The following is a 14521-nucleotide window of genomic DNA, read 5'->3' as shown; positions in this document are numbered from 1 at the left end:
TAGCAAGCCTCCCAATCTCAAACAGTACTAACTCACAGGACTCAAACAGCAAAATCCCTACCTAAAAAGGCAGGTAGCACTACAAATATTACAACAGTCACTAGAACACAAATATACCTCTTACTGGAATATCAGGAAATTCTAACAATCTTGACTGATTGGGGTTACATTACTCCAAATTAGAGAACATCATAACATTTTAGGGGATCAACACATCATGTCATTCATCAGTACTTCTATCCATAATAAATTTAGTGAGATGAGATGGTTGAAAAAAACAATATTTAACATTCTGATATGTAATGCAATATTTATAGGGGAACCTTAATTTAAACAAGGCTCCCATTTCTAATAGTTTTGGTCTCATGATTAAAAATTGTTTTCTTCTCTTTTGAGTATCTTTAGTAACATCAGGGAACATCTGAACATTCATTTGACAGAATTTTTCTTTACAATTCCTAAAATATAGCTTTAATATAATCATAGTAGCTGGTTTGGCAGATAACGAATCTGAAGATTCTAATATCTCAGACACATTTAAAGGACATAGAACCTGAAAATCTTGATCTTTTCTGGGGCTTGTTTTCCATGAAGGAAGATAATAAATTTGGGTTAATGGAGGAAGGGCTTGCTGAGGAATTTTTTAAACTTCCACTGCATACTTATTCCACATCTCTTTTGCAGAGATTGCTGGCAACTTTGGAAAATTTACCAATCTCAAATTCTTACCATGAATCTGATTTTCAAGATTTTCCATTTTTCTTGTTAAATACTGATTTTCCTTTTTCATAGTTACATTTTGCTCACTTAATTTCTTTATATCAGATATGGTAGACTCTAATACCCAGTCTCTCCTTATATTTTCATCTATTATCCTATTAACTTTGGTTTCCATAACTACCAGTTTTGTAGCCAAAGGCTTCAACTGAGTTATAAAATTATTAAGTACTACCAGTGTCTCCCATATTGCTTCTAATGAGAACACCAGTGGTCTAACTATAGATAATCCCGGCTCATACCCCAGTGAAGCTTGAGAAATATTAACAGTGGCATGGGGTAGGGACTGACCCTCTGTTATAATTCCTTCGGGAATGCCAACTAAATTAGCCTCTACTGTGGATAGTATCGAAGTTGTTCCTGGGTTTCCTCCTACTTCGCTAATCTCATCGAGAAGCGGCGGGGTAGCCAACATTGATACAGTTCTTATTACTGCAGGATTCTCCGGAGGTGTTCTCTGGTCCGGGGACAGTGAGATCACAGAGTCACGAAGGGAAATCATGCCTTCCTGGTTACCTTCTAGCGACACCTCACCCGGGCTTGTAACACCTCTCCTGATGTGGGCATTCATCGGGCCCAACACCGGGCTTACTAAAGTGCCTTCCATAATTGACCTCTCACGGGCTCTATGTTTCCGGCCCAAGTGAGGCTACTAAATTGGTCTATCGAGACATCAAATTGATACATCAGAGACTAGTTCAAGTTCCGAGTAATTTTTCTTATAAAGAACTAGTGGCTTTGAAAGATATACAGGATGACGCTAATATAGTTATAAAGTCAGCTGACAAAGTCGGAGCGGTATTAATTTTGGATAAGCAAATTTATAGGGAGGAAGCTTTAAGACAATTATCTGATACTACATTTTATAAGCATCTTGAAGCAGATCCCACAGTTTTGTTAAAACATCGGATTGATCACTTGTTGGATGTAGCATTACATAATGGTTGGATTACTCAAAGAGAACATCAATTTTTATTAGTAGATTTTCAAAGGGTTTCTGTCTTTTATCACTTGCCAAAAATTCATGTCTTTGGAACGTCCACCCGGCTAACCAATAATATCAGCGAGGGGGTCTTTATTTGAACTGTTGTCCCAGTTTGTGGATATTTTTTTGAGACCTTTGATCTCCAAATTACCATCGTGTGTGTAGATATATATATATATATATGTTCAAGTGATATAATAAAGCTTCTTCAAGGTTTTGATGGCTCTTTTAAAGAAGTTTATTTAGTGACCATGGATATAGTTTCCCTCTACATAAATATTCCACAAGATGCAGCATTAGAGATTATTAGGGAAGCATTGACAACAGAAGGAGTATGCCATCACATTCTGGTTCATTTTGTTGTTGAGTTAGCTACTTTGAAAAGAAAATTATTTTCTTTCAATACCAATCAAGATTTTTATCAGCAAGTTGGAGGGCCGGCCATGGGAGCCACAATGGCCCCAAGTGTGGCCAGTCTCTATGTGGGGGCTTTTGAAAGTACATGGTTGCAAAATTCTCCTTTTTCTGAGTATATTCAGTGTTGACAGAGGTTCATCGATAATGTCATCATTTGGTGAACTGGGGACTGTTTACAGTTTACTTTGCATTATGGAGACACTATGGTGGGTTTTTTTTTTTTGGATATCAATATTTCTAAAAATAAAGATTGCTTCTTTTTCACTATTTATGAAAAACCTACAGACACGTTATTGAACTATGCTAGCTGTCATTCACAGCACCTAAGGGATAGTATCACTTTTGGGCAATTTTTACATCTGAAATGTTTATGTTCAACAGTTCAGGAATATAAACAGAGAGCACTTGAAATGTGTACGTGTTTTCTGCAGAGGGGTTATCCTGTAGTAGTGGTGAATCGGGCAATGAAACAGGCACATTGGAATAATAGAGGTTTGTTGCTAAACTAGCCGGTAAGAATAATATCAATTGTTTGACATGTTGCCATATTCTCCCTATATTTTTAGAGTGGTTCGAAGTATAAAAAATCATTGGCATGTTTTACAACTGTTTCCGTTTTTTAAAGAGAAGCCGATGATTGCTTATCAAAGGGGTTTAAATATAAAAGATCAAGTGGTGCATTCTTTCTTTGCTGACAGGAGGAGATTTCCACCTGAAGAGGTGGATCATTTTGCCTGTAATTCGTGCTCAGTATGTGCCCAAATGTATTCCAACGTTGATTTACCTTTAAAGGTGGTTTAAGCAAAAGTTTATGTTCATAAGTCCATAAGTCGAAAGGGGGTCCCATTTGCGGTCAATATGGACATATGGAGAATTCCATAAGTTGAGTCTATGTCCATATGTGCAAATAAAAATTTAAACCCCTCACCCTCCTTAATCCCCCCCCCCCCCCCCAAGACTTACCAAAACTCTCTGGTGGTCCAGCGGGGTCAGGACGCCATTTCTGACCTCCTTTGCAAGGAGCACGTGACGCCGCGTCACTCCGACGTGGCGCCGACGTCACGTGCTCCTCGCAAAGGAGTTCAGAAATGGCAGAAATGGCGTCCTGACTCCTCGCTGGACCACCAGGGAGTTGTGGTAAGTCTTTGGGGGGGATTAAGGAAGGTGAGGGGGTTTAAATTTTTATTTTGGATCAACAATCGCGATTTCCAACGTATTCAACATAGCTATGTTGAATAAGTTGGAAATCCGATCGTTTTCGCCTCATCACTTTTTTAAGTTAAAAAAAAAAAAAGTAGCGTTTTACATTTAAGTTCAAAACGAATGCAACCCAGATCCCCGACAACCTTTCATTGTAGAGGTAGACACTTCTGACATCAGGGTAGGGGCCGTCCTCAGTCAACACTCTGCCAACCACACGTTACATCCTTGTTAATTTTTTTCCCGTCGTTTTTCCCCTGCGGAGAGAAACTACGGAATTGGGGACTAGGAACTTTTGGCAATAAAGTTAGCCTTTGAGGAGTGGCGTCCATGGCTGAGGGAGCGCAACATCAAATCAGTCTACACCGACCACAAGAATCTCGAGTACCTTCGTCACGCTCAACGCCTGAATCACAGGCAGGCTCTCTGGTCTCTATTTTTTAACCGGTTCGATTTTCTCTTATAGTACTGGCCAGCTGAAAAAAATACCCGAGCTGGTGCATTGTCTCGCTCATTCGTCTCAGAAGATGTTCCAGATACTCCACGCCACATTATTGACCCTACGAGGGTGCTCCTCTCCGCTACACACATGGTTCCTGCTGGGAAAACTGTGGTCCTGCAACCACTCAGAAAGAAGATCCTCAAATGGGCTCATGACTCTCTGCTCGCTGGTCATCCTGGGCAAGCCAGAACGCTGTCCACATTACAAAGGTTCTACTGGTGGCCGACTATGAAGAAAGACATCCATGCCTACGTAGAATCGTGCCCTACCTACGCCCATCAAAAACCACCAGCAGGCCGCCTCTGGGGGCTTCTCCAACCACTCCCTGCACCTAGCAGGGAGTGGTTGGAGAAGACTTCATCATTGATCTACCTCCGCCCAGTGGTAATAACACCATATGGGTCACCATAGACCGTTTTTAAAAGATATCACATTTCGTGGCACTTCCTGGACTACCTTTGGCCCCAGAATTAGTGAAACTATTCATCCGCCACGCCTTTCGCCTTCATGGCCTACGAAGACACATCCTTTCAGATCGAGGGGTCCAATTTCAGCAAAATTCAGGAGGTCACTGTGCAAGAAGTTCGACATATCTCTGGATCTCACATCTGCTTATCATCCGCAGACCAATGGACAAACCGAGAGAATGAACCGCACCTTAAAACAGTTTCTTTGGGCATACGTAAATTCCAGACAGAATGACTGGACCGAGTTTGCATTAAAATCAAACCAGTCGGCTTCCACTGGATCTTCACCCTTCCAAATCGTCTACGGACGTCAACCATTACTGGGCTTCGCAGGATGGTCCAAATGGAACTGGCGAAGAAGGGTCTTGTCCAGGATGTGCGAGGCCGGCTCCCATGAATTCTCCTCGGGACCGTAACCCTCCCAGGAGAGGAGGTACTCCCATCTGCGATGGTGGAACCGTACATCCAGTACGTCCTTCACCTGATAGATGACATCTTGTTCAGCAGTAGTGTTGGTGGGTTCAGGGGGCTTGTCATGGAAAGTGGATAGGACCACAGGCTTGAGGAGAGACACGTGGAAGACATTGTGGATCCTCAGGGTGGATGGTAGGACACTGCACCCACTCGCTCCACCACAGCAAACGGGCCAATATACCTGGGGACCAGGCACATGGAGGGAGTCCAAAATTGGATGTTTCTGGTGCTCAACCACACCTTATCCCCCAGGAGGAAGGCAGGCGCCGGTCGCCGTAGCCTGTCGGCATACTTCTTTGCCTTAGCCGCCGTCAGTCGGAGCTTCTCTTGGGTGGAACTCCAGAGGTTGCGCAACTGTCGTGCTGTGAGTTGCACTGCAGGAGACGGGACCGTCAGAGAAAGGGCAAGGGTGGTCTAAAGGTTTTCCCGTAGACCACCTGGAAGGGAGACAAGTTAGTAGCGGAATGCTTATGGCGGTTGTATGAAAATTCTGCCCATGGTAATAAAGCTACCCAGTCATCCTGGAGATCCCCCACAAAGGCACGGAGGAAGGATTTTAACGTCCGATTAGTGCGCTCAGCTTGGCCATTGCCTTGGGGGTGAAAAGCCTTTGTAAGGTCTAGTTGGACCCCGAATTTCCTGCAGAGAGCTCTCCAATCCTTTGCCGTGAACTGGGGACCTCGGTCCAAGGCAATGTGCAGAGGAAGCCCATGCAAGCAGAAGATATGTTGAGTGAAGAGATTTACAAGTTCTGGTGCTGTAGGTAATTTAGAGAGGGGCACGAAATGAGCCATCTTCGAGAATCTATCGACAGTGACCCAGATCATGGTCTTCCCGTCTGAGGTAGGTAAATCCACAATGAAGTCTGTGGACAGATGGGTCCAGGGCTCAATTGGGATGGGTAGCGGCTGGAGATGTCCCCAGGGGCAGCCAGACAAAGGTTTCTGTGGGGCGCAGGTAGAGCAGGAACTAACACAGAGACGGACATCCCTCTTGACCTGAGGGCACCAGTAGAAATCGGTCAATAAGTCCAAGGTCCGGGTAACTCCCGGATGGCCTGGGGTAAGAGTCGTGGGCCCATGACAACACCTTGTTACACAGTCGAGTGGGTACCATCGTCTTGCCTAGGGGAACCACCTCGGAAGCCACAAGAAGGACCTTGGCCGGGTCGAGGATATATTGAGGCGGATTAGGGGTATCCTCCATCTCTGCCGTGCGAGAGAGAGCATCCGCCCGAATGTTCTTGGAAACAGGTCTATAGCGGAGGAGGAAGTTGAAGCGGCTAAAAAAGAGGGACCACCGAGCTTGTCGGGGGTTGGGCTCGACATAAGCATTAGATTCCTGTGATCCATATAAACGATCACGAAATGTTGGGCTCCCTCCAGCCATTGGCGCCATTGCTCAAAGGCCAGTATGATGGCCAGGAGTTCCTTGTCCCCTATGCCGTAATTCCTTTCTGCATGCGAGAATTTCCTGGAAAAGTAAGAACATGGCAAGGACTTGCCATTGCTGGATACTTGGCTCAGGACGGTCCTGACTGCAAGGTCGGAGGTGTCAACTTCCACAACAAATTGACGCTGGGGGTCAGCCCCCTTCTTGGAGAGGGCTGATAACAGGGCCACCATCCGCATCCAGGTGTAATGGGGTATGAACTGGCGGTAAAAATTGGCAAAGCAAAGGAAACACTGAAGCGCCTTCACCCCCATTGGTTGGGGCCAATCTTGGATGGCTGTTACTTTCTCAGGATCCATGTGGAAACCCGTGGAGGATACAATGTACCCAAGGAAGGGTAGGGACTCTTGATCGAACTGACACTTTTCCATCTTGGCAAAGAGTCGGTTGTCCGGAGCTTCTGCAGTACACTGCGAACATGTCTGCGGTGCGAGGCCAGGTTCTTCGATTATACCAGTACATCATCCAGGTATACCATGGCCGAGGTGTGCAGCATATCCCTCAGCACCTCGTTCATTAGGTTCTGAAAAACCGCAGGGGCATTGCAGAGACCAAAGGGCATGACCAGGTATTCGTAATGCCCGTCCCTCATATTGAACGTGGCCTTCCACTCATCGCCTGGTCGTATCCATACCAGGATGTATGCCCCCCGGAGGTCCAACTTAGACCTTGGCTCTTTGTAGTTGGTCTAGTAGCTCTGGAATCAGGGGTAATGGGTATCTGTCGCGTCGTGTAATATTATTCAGACCACGATAGTCTATCCAGGTTCTTCGCAACAAAGAAGAATCCGGCTCCGGCTGGTGATGCACTTCTGGGTGAGTTATAGTGAGCGTTTTCCACCATTACAATAGCTGCAGGTTTGAGCTGATATGGCCGACAGTGAAGGGTATGTTCCATTTTGAGAGCCTGTTGTGATATTAATATTAGAAAACAAATTTTTTAGATTTCTAAGTATATGTTCTTTCTTTTTAGAGTTCCTTTGTTCCCCTGATGAAGGCATATGTAAATGCAAAAACATTGGCAATGTCAGGTGTTGGAACTGAAGTTAAAGTGCTGCAGCAGTTTTGGAAGAACTTTTGAGTTATTTTAAAATGCATGGATAAATAAATATAAATAGTAATGTGTTATTCTAGTTTAAAATTGTAGTCTGACTAATTTGAGGTTAGGAATTAGACTTAGATGAAAAAGTAGTGAATACATTTTGGTACTTGGGAAGAAGTAAGTGATGTAAATTGAGTACTCTTATATGGTGCTGGTTGCAGCTCATTGCAGGCAAGAGCCTGTGAATTATACCGATACCGATTCCCAGTTTTTTAGTAAATGGTTGGTGTAGGTTTGACGTCTGATATGAGGGTCTTTTGCCAGTAGTAATTTTCCGATATTGCATAAGGAATGAAATTGGGCAGACTTGATTGGACTAATGGTCCTCATTTGCCATCATATTCTGTGTATCTTCTGTATATACAGTATTTACTGCATGCATCTGTGTTTGGAAATCGATAACCACTATAATAGCTCAGAGAAAACACTAATTTTTTCAAAGAATATATTTTGCTTTCAGTCTTCAATATGTCTATAAAATAATACATCCTACACATTTAACAGATTACATCAGTCATAATTGAACTAAAAAACCTAAGGAAAGCCTACTATGGAATGATATGTCATTTGAACGATCCACAGGATATTGATGCAATCAGTTGGATCAACAGGATACAGCTGATAAAAGTAAGTTCATCAGTTTTGTTGGCAGTTACAATAATTGTTATGTGAAACTTGAATACCTAATTATCTAGTTGAGCTTATAATGAAAATTACAAATATGTATGCCTGGAGTATGGCTCATTTCTCTACTCTAGGTTTAATGTAATGCTTTGTTGCAGGCTGGCATTAGGTAAAGTATAATTTAATAATCTGTATTTTTTTTTAACAGAAATCTCTTGAGATCTTACAAAGTCATCAACAGAAGATTAAACTATTGGAAAAAGAAAATAAACAACTGAAAGTTCAACTGCAATATGAAGCCTTGAAACAACAATTTAAAGAAGAAATGTTGAAGGGGGAGATGAAAGCAAAATGCATGTAAATGTGTGACTATTTTTTAAGAGATATCTAGATTATCTTATCTGATGGCTTCTGTAACTGATGATGTGATCAGTTCATAATTTTAATTGCCAGTGTTACAATTAAAAAATATTTTACCATATCTCTATGGTAGTGATGGTCATCTCCAGTCCTCAGAAACCATAGGCCTAATTTTCATGGTAAGCAAAATATGGTTCTTAGACCAGATGTCTGCAAATATATCTAATGAATATTAATTTGGATATCCTGAAAATCAGACTTTTCCATACAGTTTAAGAATTAGAACTGGTGATTATTGCTCCATTGCAGGTACTTTGAGGTGGATTCAAACTCTTGGGTCTAAAAAAGTCAAGTCTGTCAAGCAGGTTCTTTTCTATGCAGAAGATAATCATGGGCCAGCAAACTGTGACACTGTCACTTAGTATTTGTCAACATTTATTTTCCTCATACAAAAATCTGTAAAGCCTGCAAGTAAAATTGTTGTCTCTTCCAAATATTTATCATAAAAGATAACAGTCATGACAAGTAGTAAACTGGGCAAAACAAAAGTGACTTTCATGGCATCACAAAAGGTCCAAATGGAGCCTTACATCACCACAAAAAATGGCTGATTGTAAGGGAACTGAAACTTCCCTTTCCGTGATCATTTAAGGATATGCAATCCCTAAAGGTGCTAATGACAGAGAATCATGGTGCAACTAAAGATATTAATAGGGTAATTTTCAGCAGTCCATGTAGGGCTAAAGTTTGCAAGTACAAAATTTTATGGAGACATATCTGTCAAAGCTACTAGAAATTCAGTTTATAAAGGACTTTTGAGAATGAAAGAGCAAATTGAGTGCCTTCCCATAGAACTAGCATCAGAAAATAGAGGAGAACAATGGTGATTCACATTTTAAGAAAACCTCAACTACTGGAAATCCTAGAAAAAAATAAAAGGTATGGGGCACCAGTGCTGTGGAAAAGAAAATATTTATTCCCTATGGAGTCCTCATTTTGTGGTCTGAAGATTCCCTTTAACCATACCACTACATTTTTACCGCCGGAGTCAAAATATATGGCCCATGCTCCCTCTGATGCCAGTTATGTCCCCTGAACTACATATTTCACAGTTTTGAAAGAGATTAGAGATTAAACTTTAGGCATCTGGCATAATCCAATCAGTGCCCTCTCTCATGGTATACACAAAAATGTCTTATAACTTGTAGTGTTCTTCCATTTTTATTTATTTAAAATAATTTATCTCCCAACTGTACATAATTCAATTCTTAGTGGAACGCAGGATTTTGAGAGAGGTAACGGTGGTGGGGCCACTTGGCAACAGTGATCAAATTTAAACTAATAACTGGAAGGGGGACAATAAGTAAATCTGCAGCTCTAACACTAAACTTTCAAAAGGGAAACTTTGATAAAATGAGGAAAATAGAAAAAAACTGAAAGGTGCAGCTGCAAAGATTAAAAGAGTTCAACAGGCTTGGACATTGTTTAAAAATACAATCCTAGAGGCACAGTCCATATGTATTCTACGCATTAAGAAAGGTGGAAGGAAGGCAAAACGATTACCGGCATGGTTAAAAGGTGAGGTGAAAGAGGTTATTTTAGCCAAAAAAAATCCTTCAAAAATTGGAAGAAGGATCCATCTGAAGAAAATAGGATAAAACATATGCATTGCAAAGGTAAGCGTAAAACATTGATAAGACAGGTGAAGAGAGAATTTGAAATGAAGTTGGCCATAGAGAGAAAAACTCATAATAAAAACCTTTTAAAATATATCCAAAGCAAGAAACCTGTGAGGGAGTCGGTTGGATCATTAGATGACTGAGGGGTTAAAGGGACTCTTAGGAAAGATAAGGCCATTGCAGAAAGACTAAATGAATTCTTTGCTTCCGTGTTTACTAATCAGGATGTTGGGGAGATACCAGTTCCGGAGATGGTTTTCAGGGGTGATGAGTCAGACAAACTGAACGAAATCCCTGTGAACCTGGAAGATAGTAGGCCAAATTGACAAACTAAAGAGTAGCAAATCACCTGGACCAGATGGTATGCATCCTAGGGTACTGAAGGAATTAAAAAATGAAATTTCTGATCTATTAGTTAAAAATTGTAACCTATCATTAAAATCATCCATTGTACCTGAAGATTGGAGGGTGGCCAATGTAACCCCAATATTTAAAAAAGGCTCCAGGGGCGATCCAGGTAACTATAGACCAGTGAGCCTAACTTCAGTGCCGGGAAAAATAGTGGAAACTATTCTCAAGATCAAAATAGTAGATCATGTAGAAAGACATGATTTAATGGAATACAGTCAACAAGGATTTACCCAAGGGAAGTCTTGCTTAACAAATCTGCTTCATTTTTTTGAAGGGGTTAATAAACATGTGGATAAAGGTGAACCGGTAGATATAGTGTATTTGGATTTTCAGAAGGCGTTTGACAAAGTCCCTCATGAGAAGCTTCTACGAAAACTAAAGTGTCATGGGATAGGAGGCGATGTCCTTTCGTGGATTACAAACTGGTTAAAAGACAGGAAACAGAGTAGGATTAAATGGTCAATTTTCTCAGTGGATAAGGGTAAACAGTGGAGTGCCTCAGGGATCTGTACTTGGACCGGTGCTTTTCAATATATATATAAATGATCTGGAAAGGAATACGACGAGTGAGGTTATCAAATTTGCAGATGATACAAAATTATTCAGAGTAGTTAAATCACAAGCAGACTGTGATACATTACAGGAGGACCTTGAAAGACTGGAAGATTGGGCATCCAAATGGCAGATGAAATTTAATGTGGACAAGTGCAAGGTGCTGCATATAGGGAAAAATAACCCTTGCTGTAGTTACACGATGTTAGGTTCTATATTAGGAGCTACCACCCAGTAAAAGATCTAGGCATCATAGTGGATAATACTTTAAAATCGACAGCTCAGTGTGCTGCAGCAGTCAAAAAAGCAAACAGAATGTTAGGAATTATTAGGAAGGGAATGGTTAATAAAACGGAAAATGTCATAATGCCTCTGTATCGCTCCATGGTGAGACCGCACCTTGGATACTGTGTACAATTCTGGTCACCGCATCTCAAAAAAGATATAGTTGCAATGGAGAAGGTACAGAGAAGGGCAACCAAAATGATAAAGGGGATGGAACAGCTCCCCTATGAGGAAAGGCTGAAGAGGTTAGGGCTGTTCAGCTTGGAGAAGAGACAGCTGAGGGGGGATATGATAGAGGTCTTTAAGATCATGAGAGGTCTTGAACGAGTTGATGTGACTCGGTTATTTACACTTTCGAATAATAGAAGGACTAGGGGGCATTCCATGAAGTTAGCAAGTAGCACATTTAAGACTAATCGGAGAAAATTCTTTTTCACTCAACGCACAATAAAGCTCTGGAATTTGTTGCCAGAGGATGTGGTTAGTGTAGTTAGTGTAGCTGGGTTCAAAAAAGGTTTGGATAAGTTCTTGGAGGAGAAGTCTATTAATGGCTATTAATCAAGTTTACTTAGGGAATAGCCACTGCTATTAATTGCATTAGTAGCATGGGTTCTTCTTAGTGTTTGGGTAATTGCCAGGTTCTTGTGGCCTGGTTTGGCCTCTGTTGGAAACAGGATGTTGGGCTTGATGGACCCTTGGTCTGACCCAGCATGGCAATTTCTTATGTTCTTATGTTCAAGGTGAGTTACATATACAATATTCATAATAAAATCATGAACAAAGCAAGCATACCTGTACTATAAAACCAAAAGTTTCCTGCTTTGTCTGTATCAAGTACCTTTTTTCCCACACTTCCCTCTCTCTGCCTTTTGTCTCATCTCTTATACCTGAGAATTACCCAGGAGTATACACCACACCCTTTACCACACCTTTTTGACTTGACTTGACCGTCAGGTGGGTCTCCCAGCAATGTCCCAGTTTTAACCCCTTTCAAAGGTGGCTTACTTTCTCCAGAGATTGTTGTTCCATTTAACTCTCATTCTTGGGTTCAGATGCTGGCTCAGTTCATCCGTTGTTCCCCTTTAAGGACCAAGGAATATTTTTTCTGTTTGAGTTTCTTCTCTCCTGGGATATATCTTCTGTCTTTGGTGCTGTACCTAACCCAGTTAGAATGGTGAACCCTCTGTGTGAGCGATGAGGCTTCCTTCTCTTGGTCCTTTTCATGGTTCGATCTTCTGTCTCCTTTCTTTCTTTCTATCCCCACTGATGCTATGGAATCTGTGGCTGCTTTCTTTTGTGCTTGGAAGAAGGGTTCTGGCTTATTTCTTTCAATCAACTCTTTAACTTGCTTCATTTTCTCCCCAGGGATCTTCTGTTCTAACAAGTCTTCCCCCCATTTGAACGTAAATAGGGGGAAATTGTTTTCATTCCTGTAGCAGTAGCAGTAGCAGTCCCTGTAAGAGGGATAATATGAAAAGCCCCATAGCAGATTTTTCAAGATTCTGCAGCAAGAGTTAACAAATTCTGTTTTCAATTATGTGGCATCTTTGCAGAGGTTTGCAATCATTTGCATATTAAACAATGTCATTTTGTTCTTAATAAAAGAAATAAAGTCATTTTGACTTTTCTATGTCCATTATGTTTGGTTATGTAGGGATCTCGGTGATTGGCGGTGGGAAGGAAGGAAGAGAAGAAATCTAGGGAAGGGAATGAGGAGACAGGAATGAAGATGGGGAAGTAGGAGAAGAAAGAGGGGATCAGAGATGGTTAGAGGGGAAAAGAGCAGGAGAATAAATAGGAAAAAGAGAAGTGGAGGGATAGTCTAGGAAGGAGGAGGGAAAAAGAAAGGATCTGGAGGAAAGACAGAAAAGGGAGGGAGATGGGGGATGGGAAGAGAATTGAGGAACTGGCAGAGATCTAGATTTAGGAGTCTCCCTCCCCTGGCTCTGGTCCTGCATCTGACTGCACTGACATTCTCTTCTTTCCTCCCCTTATCTGTGTTGTTCTTTCTTCCGTACCCCGCACTCCTCCCACCGGTTCCCTCACTCACAACTCAGATGTTTTGACATGCCTCAATCCCTATTTATCCTCCCAGTTTCTCATCTTCCCAGCCTTTTGCTTGCTACTGAAGGAGTTCGATTCCATAAACCCCTGAAGACTGCACCACTGAGACGCCTCTCGTTTCTTCATGCCTGCAGTGAAACGCACAGCCATCTTGATTTACTAACATTTGCAACGCAAACGGAATCTAATACGTAGTGACGTACTCACGCACTAACATTTAGTGAAACGTAACTCCATTTTGGAATAATAATTTGTATTGTATTAATACGAACGCCGCCACAAATGTCTAACCCGTCAATTAAATGACGAAACAATAGTCTGATCATAAGCTACACCTACTAGAGACCACGCTAGCTATTGCTTGTTCAGCAGTTTGTAAATTGTTTGTTCAGCAAAAACCAGAACGCATGTGTGAAAGATAAGAACTGTAAAGTGTATAAAGGTTTGCTCCTAAGGGGGCGTGGCATGCAGTTGTACTAAGCCGTTGTCTTAGCTGCATCTTGCTGGCAATAAAAGTCTATCTTTACGGATCAGTTGTCTGGGCCTCCTTACTGACTAAAAAGAGACGGTTACACTACCAATCTCAATCTCATCCATTCTCACATATATCTCCAAGTGCCAATCACCTTCCTAGATCCTTTCTCTTTTCCCTATGATATGTTCCTACCTTTCCTACTTCCCCTGTGTCATGCCCCTGCCCTCAATGCCAATCCAGTATACAGTAAGAAGAGGAAAGTAGCGGTGCATTGAGTCATTTCTTCCTCCTCTGCTACTAAGGTCAGACTCTCGGTTTGAACCATGCAGGCCATTGCAGTGTTCCACGGTTCAAAGCGCAAGTCAAGCCCCAGCAGCAGAGGAGGACGAAGTGGCTCAATGGCCCACCGCACCCCTTCTGCTGCAGACTGGATCTACTCGGAGGAACATCAGAGCAGTCAGAGAAATGAGGGAAGGGAGATTGTGGTATGCCTGCCAAACTTGGCTTCTGGTTCCAATGATTCCACTGGCAATCCAGGAATTCCACGGTATGGATCTGATTTTGTGGCCCTTACTACAGCTGTGGAATCATAGGAGACTAGGGGCCCTGACTTTAGTCCTTGGCAGCTTTCCATGGCAGCAGTTCAGAGCCTGCAACACTAAAAGAGGTTGCTGACAAAAAGAGTGCTGCTCCTAC

General features: G+C 42.0%; 1 protein-coding gene across 3 annotated transcripts in view; it reads left to right on the top strand.

Moving 5' to 3' along the window:
• The window catches only part of LOC115091824, a 424078-nt gene extending 415627 nt beyond the window's left edge, over positions 1–8451 (top strand). For 2 of the 3 annotated variants that reach the window (XM_029602064.1, XM_029602074.1), the window contains 2 exons: positions 7880–8002; positions 8208–8451. In XM_029602064.1, coding sequence (XP_029457924.1) covers positions 7880–8002; positions 8208–8360 — 276 coding nt within the window. In that variant the 3' untranslated portion in view covers positions 8361–8451. The remainder of the gene's footprint in view (positions 1–7879; positions 8003–8207) is intronic. The other variant, XM_029602081.1, reaches the window with a different exon arrangement.
• Positions 8452–14521: the final 6070 nt, after the last annotated feature.

This window comes from Rhinatrema bivittatum, chromosome 1 (assembly GCF_901001135.1).
Source record: "Rhinatrema bivittatum chromosome 1, aRhiBiv1.1, whole genome shotgun sequence".
Taxonomy (NCBI): Eukaryota; Metazoa; Chordata; class Amphibia; order Gymnophiona; family Rhinatrematidae; genus Rhinatrema; species Rhinatrema bivittatum.
Note: the sequence above shows the minus strand (reverse complement) of the source record. Positions and strands in the feature narration are given on the sequence as shown.